The 21,369-nt window shown below is 41.8% G+C and overlaps 1 protein-coding gene and 3 long non-coding RNA genes across 6 annotated transcripts in view; 1 reads left to right on the forward strand and 3 right to left on the reverse strand.

Annotated features, from left to right (window-relative positions):
• Window positions 1-559, forward strand: part of LOC115431272 (galectin-9-like) — a 29,738-nt gene extending 29,179 nt beyond the window's left edge. For 2 of the 3 annotated variants that reach the window (XM_030151530.1, XM_030151531.1), the window contains one exon: window positions 241-554. In XM_030151530.1, coding sequence (XP_030007390.1) covers window positions 241-387 — 147 coding nt within the window. In that variant the 3' untranslated portion in view covers window positions 388-554. Of the gene's footprint in view, window positions 1-240 lie in introns of all 3 variants that reach the window. The other variant, XM_030151528.1, reaches the window with a different exon arrangement.
• Window positions 560-5,724: 5,165 nt separating this feature from the next.
• On the reverse strand, window positions 5,725-11,692 carry LOC115431280 (uncharacterized). Its single transcript, XR_003937066.1, has 3 exons — window positions 11,631-11,692; window positions 6,023-6,108; window positions 5,725-5,925 (listed from the first exon to the last, which is right to left on the reverse strand). It is a non-coding gene; the product is annotated as an uncharacterized LOC115431280 (long non-coding RNA).
• A 202-nt stretch (window positions 11,693-11,894) lies between these two features.
• Window positions 11,895-14,804, reverse strand: LOC115431281 (uncharacterized). The gene is made up of 3 exons (XR_003937067.1): window positions 14,596-14,804; window positions 14,230-14,526; window positions 11,895-11,951 (listed from the first exon to the last, which is right to left on the reverse strand). It is a non-coding gene; the product is annotated as an uncharacterized LOC115431281 (long non-coding RNA).
• A 41-nt stretch (window positions 14,805-14,845) lies between these two features.
• LOC115431282 (uncharacterized) lies at window positions 14,846-17,198 on the reverse strand. Its single transcript, XR_003937068.1, has 3 exons — window positions 17,148-17,198; window positions 16,766-17,065; window positions 14,846-14,901 (listed from the first exon to the last, which is right to left on the reverse strand). It is a non-coding gene; the product is annotated as an uncharacterized LOC115431282 (long non-coding RNA).
• Window positions 17,199-21,369: the final 4,171 nt, after the last annotated feature.

Raw genomic sequence — 21,369 nt, forward strand, 5'->3', positions numbered from 1 at the left:
GAACTGGACCCTTTGGTGGGCCGCATTTGGCCCCCAGGCCACACGTTTGACAGCCCTGGTTTAGTGTGTTACTGCTGTTAAATTTAGTCCCATTTTACTCCAAATATGGGGTGAAATATCCTCAACTAAAATGAGTACAAATTGTTCCCACACTTTAATAGAGCAGATTCCACAGGTTAGTTGTGACCGTGTGTGATGCGTCCGGTGGGCGGTCAGTGACGTCCTGTGCTTTTCTTTCAGCTGACCATCTGCTGTGAGAGTCACCACTTCAGGATGGTGGTGAATGGGATGCAGGCTCACACCTACGCGCACCGCTTCACCGCCCTGCACGCCGTCAACACCCTGGAGATCGACGGCGACATCACCCTGACCTCAGTCGTGGTGTAAAACCAGGGGATGGAGACCCCCCCCCCCCATAAAACCACCGCATTCCTACAGCATGTACCGCAGGCTTTAAACAGCTGATGAATATTTCCTGTTTGGTTTGGATAATGTTTGACATGTCATTAAATATTCTCTGAAAATCCACTGAAATAAACACAAGCACATTTGTATCGTGTCTAAAGTGTAAAGAACGTGTGTGTGTGTGTGTGGGGGGGGGGGGGTACGGGCAACAGTCTACGGATACAATACAAACCACAAAGTGATATTTAGTTTGTGTGTTTGTTCAACAAACCGGGAGGAGACCTCGGGGAAGACCCAGGACACGTTGGAGAGACTATGTCTGTGGGCTGGTCTGGGAACGCCTCGGGGTCCCCCCAGAAGAACTGGAGGAGGAGTCTGGGGAGAGGGAAGTCTGGGCATCCCTGCTTAGACTGTTACCCCCACGACCCGGCCCCAGATAAGCGGAAGAGAATGGACGGATGGATGGATGTTTGTTCAATGTGAATATAGAAATAAGAGTAAAATACCCACGAGAATGAATAGTCTGGGTTAGTCTGGGTTAGTGTTAGTCTGGGTTAGGGTTAGTCTGGGTTAGTGTTAGTCTGGGTTAGAGTTAATGTTAGTCTGGGTCAGGGTTAGTCTGGGTCAGGGTTAGTCTGGGTCAGGGTTAGTCTGGGTTAGCGTTAGTCTGGGTCAGGGTTAGTCTGGGTTAGCGTTAGTCTGGGTCAGGGTTAGTCTGGGTCAGGGTTAGTCTGGGTTAGCGTTAGTCTGGGTCAGGGTTAGTCTGGGTCAGGGTTAGTCTGGGTTAGCGTTAGTCTGGGTCAGGGTTAGTCTGGGTTAGCGTTAGTCTGGGTCAGGGTTAGTCTGGGTTAGCGTTAGTCTGGGTCAGGGTTAGTCTGGGTTAGGGTTAGTCTGGGTCAGGGTTAGTCTGGGTTAGCGTTAGTCTGGGTCAGGGTTAGTCTGGGTTAGCGTTAGTCTGGGTCAGGGTTAGTCTGGGTCAGGGTTAGTCTGGGTCAGGGTTAGTCTGGGTCAGGGTTAGTCTGGGTTAGCGTTAGTCTGGGTTAGCGTTAGTCTGGGTCAGGGTTAGTCTGGGTCAGGGTTAGTCTGGGTTAGCGTTAGTCTGGGTCTAACAGCACTCTTTGTGTCAGTACAGTGACCTGGGTCAGGTCTGTCCAACTCCTGTTGGTCCAGTTCCACATTCAGTCTAATCTGATCTGAAGTGGGCCGAACCAGTCCAATAAGATCAATAATAGAATAAGAACTTTTGAGTGAAAAAAGTAAAATTCCATGACGAAAATGTTTAAATCTACAAATTGTACTTAAACACAACATGAACAAATATGAACCTGAACATTCTTCAGTAAAATCAGTTCAGTGTGAACAGTATTCCACCTCAGTTCATCATTTATACATGAGTCACAACGTACACATCACAGTTTATCTACAAATACACCAAACAGTCAATAACAGATGGAGTATTATTAAAATCCCACATACTTTTCTTAAGATATTTCAGGTTATTTGCATTTTTTTTATATAAAAGGCTAGTCTGTAAATGTAAACATTTGTGTAATTTTACTTTTAGCATGTTACTGGTCTGATCCTTTTTAGACTGAACTGACCTAAAATGATTTGAACATCTGTGTTCATATCTTCAGTGGAGTTTGTACATGTCACACATCCATCCCAGGGGTCAGATCGGACCCTCTGGTGGGCTGGATGTGGCCCCTGGACCACATGTTGGACACCAGTGACAGAGGCACTGATGGAAGAACCTAAAGCTGCGTCTGACGTTTGTCTGTAGAACCACAGTCACAGGCTGAATCCCAGCTCACCCCTTGGCCCCTCCCCCTTCATTTTGCGCGTACGTGTTGCGTTCTCCGTCTGGACGTTCGAGGGAAACGGCTGCAGTGTGTGAGTTTTGAAAAGTCCACAAACTGGTCCCTTCAGAATCAGCTGGTTCTGTGTCCACTCTGTGCAGAATTGGACTTAAGCGTACCAGGACATTCTAAAACCATTTCAGTCTGTGTCCCACAGTTCTGAGCTCCAAACTAAACATCTGCACACACTCACACCTGGAAACCTGTAGTTCTGTGTCCAAGAGGAGCCAATCAGGGGCCAGACCTGGATCATGTGACATTCACTCAAAACATCTGTGGAGCAGATGTGAAGCACAACATGAGAACTCCTCAGAAAAAACACTATTTGATCCCCTCTGAAAGACTGATGGATTATTTTCATGGGTTAGTTGTTCACAGATGATGTCCAGCAGAGGTGTTTGTGTCCGACTGCAGGTGAAGCTCCTCTGACCCTAACATGACTCCCATTAAATGCTCAAATCTGTTCAGTTGTTTTCATTTCATTGACTCCAAATGTGTTGGAACACGTTCATCTCTCAGACCAGTTGGTTCAGAATCAGTTTGATCCCAGATCAGTGGACTGGATGTTGTTCACTTCTCCTCCGTTCCCGTGTCTGTGTTTGTTCATTCCATCTCTGCTCAGTGCATTTGTTCGTAGACGCTCAGCGTCCATGCACTTCAATGGGACTGAGTGGAACTGGTGTAAAACCACTACAAACTGGACCAGCACTGGACACAGGACACCTGTTGTCCTGCCCCCGGATGCTCGGCGTCTCTGGGGTTGAATGGAGCTGTGGGCGGAGCTCGGCCGGGCTGGACACCAGGATTCCACGTGCTGATTGGAGGACGGGTCCGAAGGCTGAATGTGGTTTGATTGACAGCTGTTTTCAGATCTGCTCCTTCACTGACACAGTTCAGTTTAATACGTCACACATTCTGCTGTGGAATCACACAAACCACATGAACTGTTCATTTACTGACCTGGAAGAAAACACAAGCACTGGACTAACTGGGTTACATTTCACATAATTTCAACGTTTTCTTGTTTACTTGGTACGATACGACCGTTTTCTTAAAAAGGAACAGAGGGACAAATTTCTGTTTAACTAACTTGACTTTTTTTGGTGTAAGCGACAATGAGCTTCCCCTGTGTGAAAGAGCAGCAGCCACCACTGACGTACAGATGCTGTAAATGTTTATTTTGTCGTGTTAGAGGCAGAAAATCACAGCATTCATCACTGGGCCTATGCATGGACAGAACTGTGGAATTCCCAAACGACTGATTCTGTCCAGCGTGCTAATCATATTTATAGTGCACTTAGAATAGAGATAGAAACATCTGCAGGGGCGGATCCAGGTCTGATTTTCCTGGGGGTGTTGGGGGGGGGGGTCAAAGTGCTCAATAATGTCCAACATGTGCATCGCAGGCGCGCAGTATTGGATCTCAAAAAGTTCAATGGTAATGCCCATTTTTTCTCCATAAATGCATCTGTGTGAACCTGGTGGATTTGAGTCAGTTCAGATTGGACTGGATGAGGCATTTGGACCCAAAATGTGTCATTTGTGGATCAGTTTTCTTTTTCATCCTTTCATTCTTTCAGACTAGATTTTGCTCAAGTGTCCAATATTGTCCTCCTCAGGTTCAAATGAGAATGTGTCTCATTTACAGACTTGTCATTGATTTGATAGAATCCTTTTATCTGTGAATGTAGACTTAATTTGGATGTAATTTTTACATTTTATACACTTTTTTTTTCTCATGTTTATTGTTTCTGTTCTAGACTCTGGTCCAGTGGTCAGTGTTGTCTGGTGTCAGGTTCAGATGAGAATGTGTCTCATTCATGGACTTTTATCTGAGTGGACTCAGAATGTTCACTCATCACTCCTCAGTCTTTAAGGTGGTTCATGCTGTTCCACATCATTTGTCTCCATTCCACAACTAATTCTCCTCCTTTGAGGACTGAAGTATGGATGAAAATGGTTGTTTTCCATGAAAACTGAGTGAACACAGTTTCCTCAGGTCCTCCAGGTGTCCCAACACCTTTATTCACCATTCCACCTTTAATGAAAAAGGACAGATGTGCTCATTTGAGCTGTCCACCTTAAATCCATGTGGATTGAAAACACTAGCAGAGGATGGTTCTGACTGTGTCATTTGTGACCTCAGTCTAAAATCCATGTAATCAGTGACTAGAACGTTCTTAGTTTGTTCAGAACTCTTTTCAGTCCAGCTGTGGTGGACCTAGAACTTCTGATGTGGATCATCAGTGACACCTGTAAAGGCTCCAGCTCCTCTGGTGGACATAGAACATGTGGACCAGGGAACACTTCCACACCTTGGAATCACAAAGTTCTAGGTCCGTTTGGAACTTCTTCTATCTGTAAGCCTGTGGAGGTTTAGAACATGAGAACCATCTGTTTAGGGTTCCTTCCACAGTCAACACTGTTCCACACAGAAGAGGAGTGAGAACTGCAGATAGCACAGATCAGACAGGTGACATTTACAAACTCTGTTTTCTACAGCTGAGGAACACTGGACACACAAGCAGCTGATTCTACAGGGACGATATCCACGCACCAATATTACACCAGGATACACAACGAAGCCTGTAAATTAGGACCCCTCCCCCAAACATTTAACGAGGCCTTGATTTCTGTGACACCTAAAAAGGACAGGGACACTACTAACCCTGTGAATTACCGTCCATGAAGCCTCATTAATGTGGACTGCAAGAGCCTAACTGAGATCTTAACGATTGGAAAAGGCTCTACACTGTAAAAAAAAAAAAAAAAAGTGTAATTTAACAGAATTTTGACTGTTTATTTTTACAGATTTTTCCTGTATTTTTCAGATACAGGAAAATATCAATGAAATGACAAAAACAGACTGTGATTTTACATGTGAAATGCAAAAGAACATGAAAAAACTCTAACTGTGAATAACCAAAAAATTTTCATTTTTTAAAAGAATTTTTTTCTTTCTTCGCAGAAAAATACAGTTAAAATACATTTGCAAATGCATCATAATTTCACAAATGTTTCTTTTCTATTTATGAGATTAAACTGTTAATTTAAAGTTTAATACTGTAAAAGAAAAATAATAAAATAAAATAAAATGAGATAAAATTACTGATAATTAACAGTAACAGAAGTATTTGTTCTGTCAGTTGAACCAGACTTGTTTGTTCATTGACAAATATCTTGTGTAATTACAGGAGGTTTCACAACAAAAATGTTGAATAAATGTATTTTTGTGAATGTATAACATGTATAAGCACTGATAAACCGTCCAAATACAGTTTTTATCAGTGGATTGGACAACTGAGTCTTACTGAAAATTATTTATATATACATATTTATAGGGAATTGGATTGTTTTAATACATGTAAATATTCTTTATTAAACATTAAAAAGTCAAAAAATATGCAAAATCTCATGTAAAGTTAGGGCAAAAAACTGTATTTGAATTATGGAAAATTACTGTATTTTTATGAGATGGTTATTTTCTGTTATTTAACAGTATTTTTTCGGCACCCCTGCTGCTGGAATAATACTGTTTTTTTTACTATTTTTTTTAACAGTGTGGGACTATTATGGGATGTTTGCTCCTGAACCGTCATTGTGGTGGTGACGGTCGCTGGTGTTGGCGATCGGCCTTCATTCGGATCCGCTTCACGGAGACCTGGAACAAACATGGCAGCAGACATGTCCAGTTCAGACTGATGTGTGTGAGTGCGTCTACAGTCCAACGGATCCACTGAGGAAAGATGGGAACGCACCTTATAGTAGAAGAAGAGGCACACATCAAATATGAGCAGAGCCGACACCACCAGCACCACCCTGATGATCATGTTGGACACCAAGTCTGAAACACAATACAAACAACCTTTAAACCAGGGCTGTCAAACATGTGGCCTGGGGGCCAAATGTGGCCCCCCTAAAGGTTCCAATCCAACCCCTGGGATGAATTTACAAAGTGTAAGAATTCCACAGTCCAGGCTGTGGAACTCACTTTAGTTCAGGTTCCACATACAGACCTACGGTGGCCCAGAGGTGCAACAGCCCAAAAAATTATCCACTGTTAGACAAAAAGAAAAATGACCAAAAAATTGTCTACTATAATACTCTTTTTCTTCTTATAGTGGATAATTTTTGGGCTGGTAGATAATTTTTTGGGCTGTTCTCTTTTTTTTCTTTGAGTGGATAATTTTTTGGGCATTTCTCTTTTTTTCTTACAGTGGATAATTTTTTGGGTTAATGGATAATTTTTTGGGCTGTTGCACCTCTGGGCCACCGTACAGACCAATATGATCTACAGTCAAATAATAACAGCAGAATAACCTACTAAAAAGAATGACTGCAGATTTACTTCTCAGTTTGATGTGAAAAAAAAAAATTGCATTGTGTCTATAAATAACGACAACTTCATTTTTGTTTTTGTAGTGCAAAAAATAACATTAAATTATGAAAATATTGACATTTACAAACTATCCTGTAACAATAAAGTGTGAATAACCTGAACTAACATGAACAACCTGAAATGTCTAAAGAAAATTAAGCACAATTTTAACAATTTCCTCTCTGTTCCTCAGTGTTTAGTGTCTTCGTAGATCTGATCCATAATGCACATGGACTAATGAGAAGTGGAGGAAGAATATTGTTAAAATTGCACAAATGTAAGAATTTTTTTAAAATTAAATTTCAGTTTTTTTCAGGTTATTCACATTTATTTTTGTTTGGATAGTTTATAAAACTAAGTATTTTTTTTTTTTATAATTTCATTTTTTTTTTTTTTTTTTTTTTTTTTTTTTACACTAAAACAAAGACAAAAAAATTTGGAGTTATGATTATTTATAGGTTATTATGGTATTATTTTACTGGAGATCAAATCAGGCTGAATATGACCCCTGACAGAAAATGAGTTTGAGAGCCCTGCTTTAAACCGACGTCCATGGAACATGTGTCGCTCATTATTCTGCTGATCACAAAGAGAAAAGAACTGATCAGATCAATAATGACCTGGAAACAACTGGAACACATTCACATCCAAGAAGAAACTGATGAACAAAACAAAAACACACACAAATTATCTAACAGCTGCTTTTATTGGACATATTCCACTTGAATAAAGGCTGATTTAGTTCAATGGATCCATTGAAATAATCCAAGTCCTCCCAGATTCAGCTGAAGTTCTCTGAAGTGTTTCTATAAATCTATTATTTTACTGTTGGATTCAGTCGCTGAGGTTTATTTCCACTTCCAGCTTCACTGTTGAACCATCAACATTAGAATCAAACCTGTTGAACTAATGGACCACTGGACATGTGGTAAATGAAAACTGAGCCCACTGACACATACACAGTCTTTCCTCTGCAGGTCCGAAAACACACAGTTGGATTTATTTATTCACTGATTTGTTTTAAGTTGAAAAAAAAAAGCTTCTCCGTACTGATTCAACTGTATTCACTTTCACCAAACATCCTTCAACAGTGTTTTACTGAGGTGATGGAGCCCAGCTTATGTGTAAACTTCAATGACATACAGGGGTTGGACAAAATAATGGAAACACCTTAAAAAATCAACAAAATATAATTTCATATGGTGTAGGTCCGCCTTTTGCGGCAATTACAGCCTCAGTTCTCCGAGGTATTGATTCATACAACTTATGAATTGTTTCCAAAGGAATTTTCAGCCATTCTTCAGTTAGAATACCCTCCAACTCTTTTAGAGACGATGGCGGTGGAAATCCACGTCTTACTTGAATCTCTAAAACTGACCATAAATGCTCAATAATGTTGAGGTCTGGGGACTGTGCCGGCCATACGAGATGCTCAACTTCATTAGAATGTTCCTCATGCCATTCTTGAACAATTCTAGCTGTATGGATTGGGGCATTATCATCTTGAGGTGAAGGTGTTTCCATTATTTTGTCCAACCCCTGTAGTTTCTGTAAATGCCTCTTAGTTTGCCCAGTCCAGTGTTTTCCTACACACCCTAAACGCCTCACAGCTGTAGGATGACATTCCTCTGATTTCTGCCGCATTTCTGTAATAATTCAAACACAACAATGAAGAAACTGACCGACAGAGATACAGAGGGAAACTGTCTGACAACTTGTAGCTGCAAACTATAGGTTTATACTGGACAAAAGTTTGTGAATTGTTCAGGAACTCCATGAATTCACTCTCTTCACTGACTGAATATCCAGGTAAGTTAGCAGCACTGTTTAGCTTAGCTTAGCTTATCTTAGCTTAGCTGATTTAGTTGGATTAATACATTTATGAGCTGAATGTAGAATGTTAGATGTCATATGGAAGTGGGTATGTGTAAACCCACTCAGGATGTGAAACTTGTTCTGATATTAAGCTGTAAAAATGTTTCAAATCAGTTGAGTTGTGGTGGAGCTAAGCTAAGCTAAGCTAAGCTAACAGGCGGTTTTCTAAGCTAACATGGTGCTGTGTGTTCTACTGCTGTGGATGTGGAGACATGTGACTGACATGGATTCAACCAGATGGACTCACAGGAAACACAATTCAATGACTTTTTATGTTTCCATTGTACTCTGTAGAACAATAAATCAATAAATATGTTATTTTAAAAGAAGGATAAAAAAAAAAAAACAGTTCAATGGGTTCAGGTATTTTTGTCAGGTTCTGTACTGAAAAAGAAAGACATTTTTAGAAAGTACTGTTGTGCGTTTTATATTGAATGTTTCATAGTGTTAAAGGTAAATGTTTATTATAAGGACTGTCTGAGTAATTGTCTTTACATTTGCGTTTAGTTTTTGTTTTGTTTTGTTTTTTGTGGATTTCCTTCTGTGGACAGAACTGCTGCCTTCCTCTGGGACACCGTCCTGAGGACAGACCAGGAGCTGCATCTTTTCCATGGATGGTGGTAGGATCTGTGTCAGTGGAACTGATGTTTTGGAGGATATATTTATATTTTGTACTTTTTTCAGAGGTTTGATTTGGACCCAGCATATAAAACTGAAAAGGTATAAACTAGGGATGGAAGATTATCTGATACGTATCGATACGCCAACATGTGTGCGCATGATCTTAGTGCGCCGTTAGAGAAGCTGACAGTGAATGAAAAGTTTGGAATGATATTGTGATGCATCGGTCACTGAATGTTTGTTTTGATAAAATTCAGTCCTTTCAATAGAATTTATTTTTACTGTCATTTATAAGTGTTACTCTTTATCTGGGTAAAGTTTTTCTTTTCTGCAGACCCACATTAACGTGTTCAGCAGGATGTGGATGTGTACACTGGACATGACAGTATGAGCTCCGCCCATGCACTGGGCACATGCTCCGCCCATGAATACTGTACTGTGTGTATGTGAATGTGACAGACACAGAAGGAGGTGACCATATGTGGTTTGTGAATGTGTACTTTTACTAGATCAGCTGTACTGAATACTGCAGTACAGACCACAGATACTGCAGTACAGACCACAGATACTGCAGTACAGACCACAGATACTGCAGTACAGACCACAGATACTTCCTTAAACAGTCACATACACATCTAACAGCACATCCCATAATACCTTGCGTAGGTCTCTCTTACAGTGACAGAACCTTTTTCTGTTTTACCTTCATTATAAATACATTTCATTACAAATGGATTCAGCGAAGGAGCAAGAAGTTGAGTGAAACAGAGAAACGACTTTGGAAACAAAGTCTGAACTTTTTCACTGACTGAATGTGAGGCACGTGTTCTGAAACGGAACTAAAGACACTTTCAGTCATGGTCTTTTTTGATAAATAAATAATTAAGCTCATTGAATTGCACTGCTTTTTTTTTTTTTTTTTTACCAGAATGAATTTGTTGAATCAGAATGTGCTTAATCACTCTGGATCGTGATTTGGGTGTGAAGCGTATCATATTGCATCGCGAGACATCAGCGTTTCCGCTGGTAAAGTTTGCACTACGGCAAAATCCTTGCCGCCACTACATACATTTCATACAAAAGAGATCATCACCATTAGGGTTAGGCATTAGCCTTATGTTACATATGTATAATATATAATAGTCCAGGACAAACGTCCTGCCCCCTCAAATGAAAGTCTGTGAAGCCTCAGGAGGTTTGGAAAAGGGAAATGAATGTCAAGTTTAATTCTCACTTCTGCGGGGGCACGGACCGCACCGCCCTGTGCCCCCATAGTATTAGAAGTAGGATGGAAACGGACACACGCACGCGGTTACCGACCAAAATGTATGCACCGCCCTGGCCAAACTGTGCATGTGCAGCTGAGCCCCCCCCCCCATTACACATTGCCACACCAATGGATCAGTTCCACAGGAAACACTGCACGTGTAACTTTAATAAATCGGATCACAGATGCTGTATTGAAGTGTGTATCGTATCGGCCTTACAACTAAGATTCACAACCCTGGTATAAATGTTAGATTAATGACTAGATTAGGGTGTGTGTGGGGGGGAGGGGTTACACATGTGCGGTTGGGCTGGGGGTCGGTCAGGTGCAGGGGCTGCGTGGGGGCCGGCAGGGCTGGGCCGGTTTCCGTCCTGTTTATAAAACTGTGGGGGTAAGGAGCGGTGTGGACCACAGCGCCTGTGGAAGTGACAATGAAACTTCCCACTCATTTCCCTTTTCCCTCCCTCCTGAAGCTTCACAAACTTTCATTTGAGGGCCTATTTGGCCCCATTATATATTATACATATGTATAGTAAGTCTTATGTGACAGTGATGATTTTTTTTTGTATGTAATGTATGGTGTTTCAGCAAGGATTTAACCTTAGCAGCAGAAATGCTGCATTACCACTCTCTGAGTCGAACCTGAGACTTTCAGATAATGATCGGTGCTCCTTTGGATGTCACATGTGAAACTCCTTTGACAAAGACACTGTCGAGCTTCCTACAATATTCTGGCATTTAGCAAATAGAAATAATTTAGGTAATCCTAATTGACCTGAAACAGGAAAAGTTTAGTCTGATTTCATGTCAGACAGTGAGAAAAAAAAGCCTATGTGTCTTTTTATAGTGTATGTAAACTTCTGGTTTCAACTGTAACTGGAAACAACAGGACCTGGACATGAGCGTCGTATGTCAGACCTGAGTAATAGTTCCAGTGACATTAGTGTTTATGTAAAGGAGCTCTACATTCAACCTGGATGGCCTGGCTTTAAACCTGGGTTTAAACCTGGGTTTAAACTCAGCTGTGCTTTGAACTGAGCTCAGATTAAAGGAGTGTTTGTTGGTTCAGCCCAGTCTCTGACAGGTTCAGCTGGACCGGCTTTACCTGATCTCAGTTCTACCATCGTGGTTCTGCTCACACCTGTTCACTCTGCTCACTGGGAATGGTCATGTGACTGTTACTGATGCATTGTGGGTGTTTTGTGTGCATTTATCCCGACGTTACCTCCGACAGTGAGATAGAGGGCGGGGCTCTGAGACGACGAGAAGCTGCGGTTATAAACGTCCACGTGATAAACACATGTGTAGTTCCCTCGGTGGGCGCGGCCCATGGCAGACAACAGGAAGTGGGCGGAGTGATTGACGGCCGGCAGGGTGAGGTTCAGCGGCTTCTTGGTGTCGGAGATCAGCTGGAAGGAGCCTCCTGGGTACTGCGGTCGGACGGAGCAGGTGACGGTGAAGTCGGAGCCCACCAGCACCCGGAACCCCTGCCGGTAGACCTCAAAGACCCCGTCAGACAGGGAGATGTTGGGCTGAGGCAGCAGATCTGTCCACACACAGAGACATGATTGGACCAAGCAGCACACATGAGCACAAACAAGCAGTCAGAGAATCCATCCTCCTCAGAGACACAGATGGATCTGATCCACAGGAGTTTGGGATGGGATGAACACTGACCAATGAAAACATGAGGAATGGATCATTTAGAGCACAGCTGACCTTCAAAGGCATTATGGGTAAAAAAGGACACACATGTGGTGCTTTTACAGTCTCACATGTCCACATTTGGTCCTTTTGTCCTAAATGAGACTAATGGGAAATCTGTTTGTGTTTTCAGCCTCATCTGGTCCAAATGAAGACGTTCATTTGGGATCTGGACGTTCCAAAGGTCAAAGGTCAATATTTGACACATTTGAAAGAAAAAACAATGAACTGAGACAAAATAATCAACTGATGAAATAGGGCTGCACGATTAATTGATTTTAAATCAAAATTGGATTTTTTAATTAGGACGATTTTAAAAAAAGGAAATCGTAAAATCAATTTCATCTCTCTCGTGCCTCTGGGCCGCGCGCTTGCGGGCTCCCGTAGGCTCTTCCTCCTATCAGTGACAGCGGTCTGTCACAGAAGTCCGTGTAATGACCGGACTTTAAATCTGTTAATGAGCCCGCAGTACTTATAGCAATGTAAGCCGTGGCTTCACGCACGGATCCCGCAACTGAAATAGAACTGCATGCGGATCACTCATCTTACGTTGTCCCGGATCCGTACCGTACTGTCTTCTTCCGAACTGAGTCCAGGCCTCGGGGTCATCAGCCTCAGCAGAGGAGCCCACACAGCCCCCTGCCCACACACATCCACCAGCTCCACACATAGAATCCCTCCAGTGTGTCCTGGGTCGGTCTGTTCCACGCACAGATCCCCCAGTTTAAATAGAACTGCATGTGGATCACTCATATTACGTCAGGGGTGTCAAACTCATTTTCTTTCAGGGGCCACATTCAGCCCAATTTGATCTCCAGCGGGCCGGACCAATAAAATAATAGTAGAATAGCCTATAAATAAAAACAACTCCAAATTTTTTAGTGCAAAAAATAACATTGGATGATGAAACTATTTTCATCTAAAACAAAAAAGATGTGAATAACTGGAAAAAACTGAAATTTCTGAAGAAAAACAAGTACAATTTTATTAATATTATGCCTCAACTTATGATTTCCACATGTGCATTACAGATCCGATCTACCAAGACACAACACAGGCAGAATATTGTTGAAATTGCAATTATTTTTCTTAAAACATTCCAGGTTGCTCATATTTGTTCAGATTATTGACATTTTCTTGTTAAAGGATATCAGAATTTAATGTTCTTTGCAATAAATCAAAGAAAGAAAATTGGTGTTGTCATTATTTATTGGCTTGATGTCATATTATTTTTTTCCCATTAAATCAAGAAGAAAATTTGGTTGATTTCTAGGTTATTATGCTGTTATTTTTGAGTTTAACGCCCTTGACTGTTAATATCTTCAGGGTAATTTTTGCATTTTGCACTTTGTAAATTAATCTCTCCGGCCAGATTGGGACCTTTGGCGGGCCGGTTTTGGCCCCCAGGCCGCATGTTTGACGCCTGTGTATTATGTGGTCTACGCAAACACAACTGATACCTGTCACTGACTTACATAGGTATCACTTCTGTGGGCCCAGATACCCCAAAAAGAAAAAACAAAACAAAACTTTTTTAAAAATAATTAATTTAGTCCTCTTACTTGCTAAATTTTTCATTCACAAATGTAAGTTCTGTAACACAAAACCAAATATTATTTATTTTTTGAAAGGTGTTGAACTTTATTTAAAGCTGTTCGATAAATCTGGAAACAAAAAGGTTCTAAAAACATTCAGTATTTGCCCTGATTTGGACATTTTATTGTAGTGTATTCCCCCTGGCAAACTTATGTTATTTTCTTGTTGTATACATTGTTTGTATACTCTTACTTCATTCAATAAAGATTTAATTAAGAAAAAATAAACTTCTGTGGGTTCATCACATGATCCCATCACAGATTTGAGGTCAGAGCAGTGCCTTGCATTGTGGGCTGCTCATGAAAATGACATGCTGACTTCTGTTGTCTTTTGTAGTTTTGCCCAAAAATGGAAATCGAAAATCGAGTTTTTAGAGGAAAAAATTGGGATTTTTTTTTTTTTGCCAAAATCATGCAGCCCTATGATGAAATGAACAGATTCATTAGATGTAACTTTAAACGTCAGAGTCAGAACCATCTGGTCACTCAGAATTCAGTTCAGACACAGTTTGTGTCCATTTGTACCTGAACACACCACGTCCACACCAGATGAGAGATTAAAGAAATCCTCTAGTCCAACACAGTCCCTCAGTCCAGATGTCAGCTTTACACAAGGAACTGAGACCACCCACACAGGTCTGACTGTAGAATCATCTGTTGTGTTGACTGAAACAGCTGATCCACAGTCCAGGTGTTGGCACACCACAGATCCAGACTTCAGGTCCCAGTCTCCTCCTGCTGGTCTCCAGTGTCCCTGGTGTTGGATCTCCAAAGTACCAGCACAGCGGCTCGGCTGTCCCACCACCCTGACACTGCCTGGATCTGAGCAGAGACACAAAGACATGAGTCACACAAACACACTGTCAGATGAAAGCCACGCCCCCTTGGTACCTGTACAGGTGAGTCCAGCAGCTGTTCCAGGTGAGCAGGTCTTCCCAGCTGAGCTGGACCTCCTACAGTCCAGGACCGCAGATTCATTTCCTTCACACTGGAGCTCACTGGTCCAGACTGGAGCCTCCCCCTCTCCATAGAGCCCCCCCTGGAGGAGCCCAGTAGCCCCACAGCCCAGCTCCCTACAGACCACCTGGGCATCGTTAAGGTCCAAATCCTCTTCGCACACCGAGGACCAGGACCAGTTGGACCGGACCTCCAGTCTGCCTGAACACAGACTGGAACCATGGACCAGTCTGACAGAGTCTGTGGACCCACAACAACACACACACATGTTTAAAGACACAAAAGCCCCTGGACAGACGGCAGTGTGAGGGTGGACAACTGAACCCTTTCAACCCTCAGCCCAAAATGGACCGCCTGCACTTTTTTTAGTATTTTTGACGGGAAAAAGGACAGAAAATATGCTGTGAGTTCATCCTTTTGCCCATATTTCCACAACACTTAGAACATTCAAAACCTAGTCATTTCCAATTTAATAATAATAATAATAATAATAATAATAATAATAATAATAATAGTAATAATAATGGGTTAGATTTTTATAGTGCTTTTTGGGACACTCAGAGTGCTTTACAATTTCCTGCATGTTCTAATTCTGCTAAAACGGCTTCTTCTCCAGCTTCTAGTTCATGTCTGAGTAATGACCCAATAAAACCAATAAAACCTGGAAAGCACAACGTCTTAAACAGTGAAAGAGTTCCATCCATCCAAACTGCAGATGCACAGGGTGTGTCAGCGATGACACGTCAGGTTTGAAAGACTGAACAACACATCTGTTCATTTGGAAGAACAGAGTACAATATATAACAGAACAGTTCTATACAGTCTTTTGTCACAGTGATAAATACTGTAATTATGAGAGACAAATACTGGTTGGTTACTCAAAGAGATGATTAGAAGGATCAAATATGCAGTCATTCTGAATACTAATACTACTGATAATGCCTTCATGTTCAAATGTTCTTCCACGTTCCCTGTGCAGAACCATGTCTGTGCACACGTGTTCTCACATTCATCTGCAGAAGGTTTTCAGTTCTCAGCAGAAAATCTGAATTTATGGGCCCGACTGACCACAGAACATTTGGAAATATGACGGATGATGGACAGTGGACTTTTACAGAAGCAGGAAACACGTATTATCTGAAAAGAAACTGATAACAGGTCCATTTGTGTTTGAACTGATGCTTTTTTTCCAGAAATGTGGACAAAAAGTCAGTTGAACATGAACTAAACCATTGAACTTTGGAGGAAACACCCTGTTAAAATCAAAGACTAAAGCGATCTGGACTCTGTCAAAGCCTCCTGTCAGTCATTAGTGACACAGGAACTAAACTGGACTCATGGACCAGTTCAAGCAGAGACACAACGTCCTCAAAGAAAACAGCAGAACACAGAACACACCAATAACAGGCCCTTTAGTGTTGAATGTGGAGCTGAAGGACACAGTGAGTGTGTGCTGTAGTTGACCTGGATTCCAACAGAGGGCGCTGTCTACATTCAGACTGGACTCAAACAGGCCTCAGGTCCACTCTGTGGATCCTCAGTCACAGGTTAGAGTTAGTTGAACGTCAGCGCTGGTGGACACACAGTCATTCTGAAGTCAGACTGAACATTCAATATGTGTGAGTGGGGTCTGTTCAAAGGCACACACACAATCCCAGTGGTCAGTGAATGCACCATAATGCAGTGGGTTTGATCAGTGACCTGTGCACTGGTTCATCTCAGACCACTGGAAACATGTGGCTCATGTCAAACATCTGCATTTAAGGACATGCTTTAGTGTCAGTGATGTTTCCATGGTGTCCTCAGAGTCCAGCAGACCCACATAGAGCTGGAAAAAGAGCACATGGACCAACACAAAGTCCAGTTCAAACTAATGGACTCAGTCCTTCTGAGCTGTTCAACAGCCTGTTGGAAAGCAGAGTCATGTGACCACGTTCATGGACTGGAACTGAATTCAGCTGCATGTGTTTGATGGTTCAGTCCAACTGTCCAATGTGTGGACCTGGTCTGACTGGGTCTGGTTTGACCCAGCTCAGATAAAACACACCTGAATGGACTCATGGAAGAACTGGGACAGAACCAGGACCATCATCAGTAGACTTACCTGAACAGGTGAGGAACAGGGTGGAGCCAATGCGAAAAGGACCTGTTTTCACACAGTCCGTCAGTGCAGATGTAGAGAGAAGACAGCTGGGGCTGAAGGACCACAGACGACCAAATGAACCAGATATTCTCCCAGAAACAGCAGATCCACAGTCCAGTCGACGACATATGACATCTGCTGCCTTCAGGGTCCAGGGGTCAGTAAGATCATTTCCCATGCGTCTCCATTCTCCATGATGTTTGATCTGTACTTTACCGTTACAGCGACTGGCTCCTCCCACCAGTCTGACATCATCAGGATCTGATCAAATACAAGTGACAGATAAATGAGCTCAAAGTGAGTGAACTGATGTCAGCTGGTGTCAGGTCAAAGCTCCGCCCACCTGTGCAGGTAAGGTCCACAGCTGTTCCAGATGAGCAGGTCTGTGCCCCTGAGCTTCCACAGTCCAGCAGAGCAGACTCATGGCCTTCACAGGTGAACGTCTGCACCACAGGAGCCTCCGCTGCTCCAGAGAGCGCCCCCTGGAGGAGCCCAGGAGCCCCACAGCCCAGCTCCCTACAGACCACCTGGGCACCACGAAGGTCCAAGTGTCCTTCACACACTGAGGACCAGGACCTGGACTGGTTAGACCGGACCTCCAGTCTGCCTGAACACACACTGGACCCATGGACCAGTCTGACAGAGTCTGTGGACACAGATGGAAGAAGACTGGAATAAGACTAGAGTCTGAAGTGGACTCTAAGGGACTCTAGTGGACTGGAGGAGACCAGGGTCTGGGGCTTGGACTATATAGTGGATCTGACTGGACTGTAGTGGACTCACATTCATATGTGTTAGTGTTTGTTTCTTCTGTGTGTGACATGATGTTCATCAACTGTTTGTTTGTGGACGTGGATATTATTGGTTGTTTAGTTTTACTTTTATTCCTCATTTGGATCCATCTAAAAACAGGTTTTTATCATCTGAACCTGAGGAGAACCTAAAGAGAACCCGAGGAGAACCCGAGGAAAACCTGAGGGCCGCAGAGAATGGAGACATTTGAAAACCAGGCTCAACATCCACCTTTGAATTTGGCTTTAACTAATGCTTCTGTTTGATCTCTTTAATGTTGTATATTATAGTATATTTAGTTTAGTAATAATATATATGTGTGTGTGTTTGTACAGATTATTTATATGTAAATCACTTTGTGCTACATTTTCGCTGTATGAAAAGTGTTACAAAAATATAGATCAATAGATTGATCAGTTTGTGTGAGTTGACATTAAATGTGAGTTGAAGTCTTGCACCGACCTGGATCTGAGAGTCCACAGAGTCTGGAGCCCACAGTGACAGTGGAAGGGTTAGGGTTCAGTGTTCATGCTCTTACCTGAACAAGTCAACTTCAGGAATGAATAGAGACGTGTCTTAGATATAAAACAGTCACTCAGTGCAGATTCATCACAGACTGATCTCATAAACCAGTTATCTATATCTGAATCAGTGTCTCTGCCTCTCAGTGAAACTGCAGATCCACAGTCCAGTTCTGCACAAACTCTATTTCCTATCTTCCTGTACCAGTATATCCCATCCCCTGGTTTCCAGTTTCCCTTCTGTCGTTTCATCTCCAGGTCACCATGACAATGACTGGCTCCTCCCACCAACCTGAAGTGGACAGACTCTGTAGAAATAAGACAGACCAATCAGAGTCTGGTCCAGAACCACAACACCCCATCTGGACCAAGGTTATTATCGTTAACGAAAACTAATGAAATGACCAAAACTAGAATTGAAAAAACATTTTCGCTAACTGAAATAAATAAAAAGTATAATTAACAGAAAACAACATAACTAACTGAAACTGTATTGTGTGTTTACAAAACTAACTAAAACGGATAAAAATTATGGATAAAATTCCCTTCGTTTTCATCTTTGTCAATGTCAGATTGATACGAAATCGATTTATTTTGCTCGAGCAATTTTCTGTGCTGTCACCATACAACACTTTTTGCTCCGTCACTTGTGTTCACTTGTGGTTTCCAGTCGTCTTCTGGTCCCCACTCTACCTGGAAACATGGAGACTAATGCCCCGTTTCCACTACGTGGTATCGGCATGACTTGGCTCAGCCTCTTTTGCGTTTCCATTACGAAAAGGACCTGGAATCTGGTACTTGGTACTACTTTTTTGGTATCACCTCCGCCGAGGTTCCAGGACTGGGGACCAGACACTAAAAGGTGACGTGTAAACACTGCAGACCACTGATTGGTCAGACAGTTTTCTCTGTGACCCGCCGTTTTACAAAAAGCAGATGTGGAAGTGGACAGTAAATATAGCGGTAGGTTAATTCACATGATAACAGCCCGAAACCACACCATGGTCGGTCCAGGAGATTCAGTCTTTAGTGGCCGACGTAAAAATTCAGACGAGACAACACGCAACAAGAGAGTTTATCAGCAACTCTCTGAGCAGACGACACAGAAGTAACGCGCCGCATCGCTATGACGACCAGGTACTGTAAAGTCAGTAGTATCTTGTAATGGAAACGGTCTCCAGGAATACTGAGCTGAGTCGAGCTGGTTCCACGTAGTGGAAACACGGCATAAAGTTGGGAGAAAGCAGCAGAGTCCTGTCTGGGATTTATTTGAATATGATGACAAAGAAAAGAAAAGAGATGACTAAACTACAACTAAACTAAAACTAAGCATTTAGAAAAAAATGAAAACTAATAAAAACTATCAAACCTGCTCTAAAAATGAATTGAAACAAACTGAATTAGAGAAAAAAAGTCCAAACTAAATAAAACTAAACTAGAATGAAAAATCCCAAACTATTAGAACCTTGATCTGGACCACATGGACTGGATTCTTGAGCACATGTGGTTTCCATGTGTGAACAGTGTTTTCAGTCCCACTGACAGATTTTGTGTCCAAACGGACTCAGTTCATCCCTCATTCATTCAGTCAGTGAATTGAATGGCTCAGTCTGCTCCTGTTTGTCAGTGTTTCCTTCACTTGTGGATCTTTAAAGCCACACTTGTCCAAATGTCAGGAACAGGAGCTGAGCGTGCTCAGTGGAGCTTCTGTAAACCCATCCTTCCTGAATCCTCTGCATTGGCTCCAGTTTGTTCAGATGAAAACCACCTGAACCAGGATGTTCAGCTTCAGCCCAGTTCACATCCCTCCTTTGTGCATTTCTTACCTGTTGAAGTGCTGTTGTTTTCAGACAGGAGCCCTGCAGGAAAAACACAAAGGACAGCCATGAAAACAGGACAAGACTGGGATTAGAACTCCAACATGTCCACATGAGGAACCAAACAGGAAACTGAGGCTGATCAGGTTGGATCCAAATCTGTCTGAACTGTGTTTGTGCTTTGACTTTGACAAACGGCGTCTAAATACCAAAGCAGCACATGAGACACAGATGAAGGTTCAAATCCAAATCTATGACATGATTGAACAGCAGCAGATGAACCACCACAAGATGAAACTGACACATTTAGGTTGATCAATATCAGAAAAACTGGAGGAATCATTAATTAATTAACTGAAACAAACCCAGACTTGATTAAACTGATTATTGATCAGTTTATGTTTGACGGTTGAATCAAAAAATGAACATTGAACCAGAACTGATCTGTAGTTATTAAATTAATATATTAATCATTTTAATCATTTAAGATAAGATAGATTTTATTGATCCCCCAAAGGGGAAATTCAGATGTACAGCAGCACAAGACAATAAACATCAAATACAATAGAAAAATAATTAGAAGATAAACATATAAAAATGTGTTAAAGTGACTAAATGACAGAAGGACATTTGAACCCAAATGTTGAGTTGAACAGCTTCTGTCAGTGGATTGTGTAACAGCAGTTGATGGACAGACTGTGGAACCAATCAGAGAGCTGGAATCAGCAGCTGCAGTGACAAACAGGAAGTGAAGCAGTAAAGGTGGTTGAGACGCATCATGTACTGGTGTGTGTTGAGAGGAAACACAACATGGATGTGTTTGATTCTGATCCATAAATCCAACACAGACCAGTTAAAGACAGAACCTGAGGCTGATGAAAGCACAACACACATTTGCACTATTTGATCACATGGTAGCCATGAAAGAAGGCAATAATGGACACAGTCAGCGGCTCATTCTTCTAAATAATGTCTGACGTCACTGTTGGAACAGACAGGATTCATCAAACCACCAATATTTGACTGGATTCACTTTGATCTGAAACCTTTTTTAATGCTATGATTTGGCCCTGTTTCATGTCATGTTGGTCTCAAACCAACAGCACGACTCTGAACCTGTTGAATCTGTATAAACCAGCCGTTAAAATCCTGGATACGAAGAGAATTATATTAAAACATAAACATTGAACCAGAACTGATCTGTAGTTATTAAATTAATATATTAATCATTTTAATCATTTAAGATAAGATAGATTTTATTGATCCCCAAAGGGGAAATTCAAATGTACAGCAGCACAAGACAATAAACATCAAATACAATAGAAAAATAATTAGAAGATAAACATATAAAAAATGTGTTAAAGTGACTAAATGACAGAAGGACATTTGAACCCAGATGTTGAGTTGAACAGCTTCTGTCAGTGGATTGTGTAAC

This window comes from Sphaeramia orbicularis, chromosome 13 (assembly GCF_902148855.1).
Source record: "Sphaeramia orbicularis chromosome 13, fSphaOr1.1, whole genome shotgun sequence".
In the NCBI taxonomy this organism is placed as follows: Eukaryota; Metazoa; Chordata; class Actinopteri; order Kurtiformes; family Apogonidae; genus Sphaeramia; species Sphaeramia orbicularis.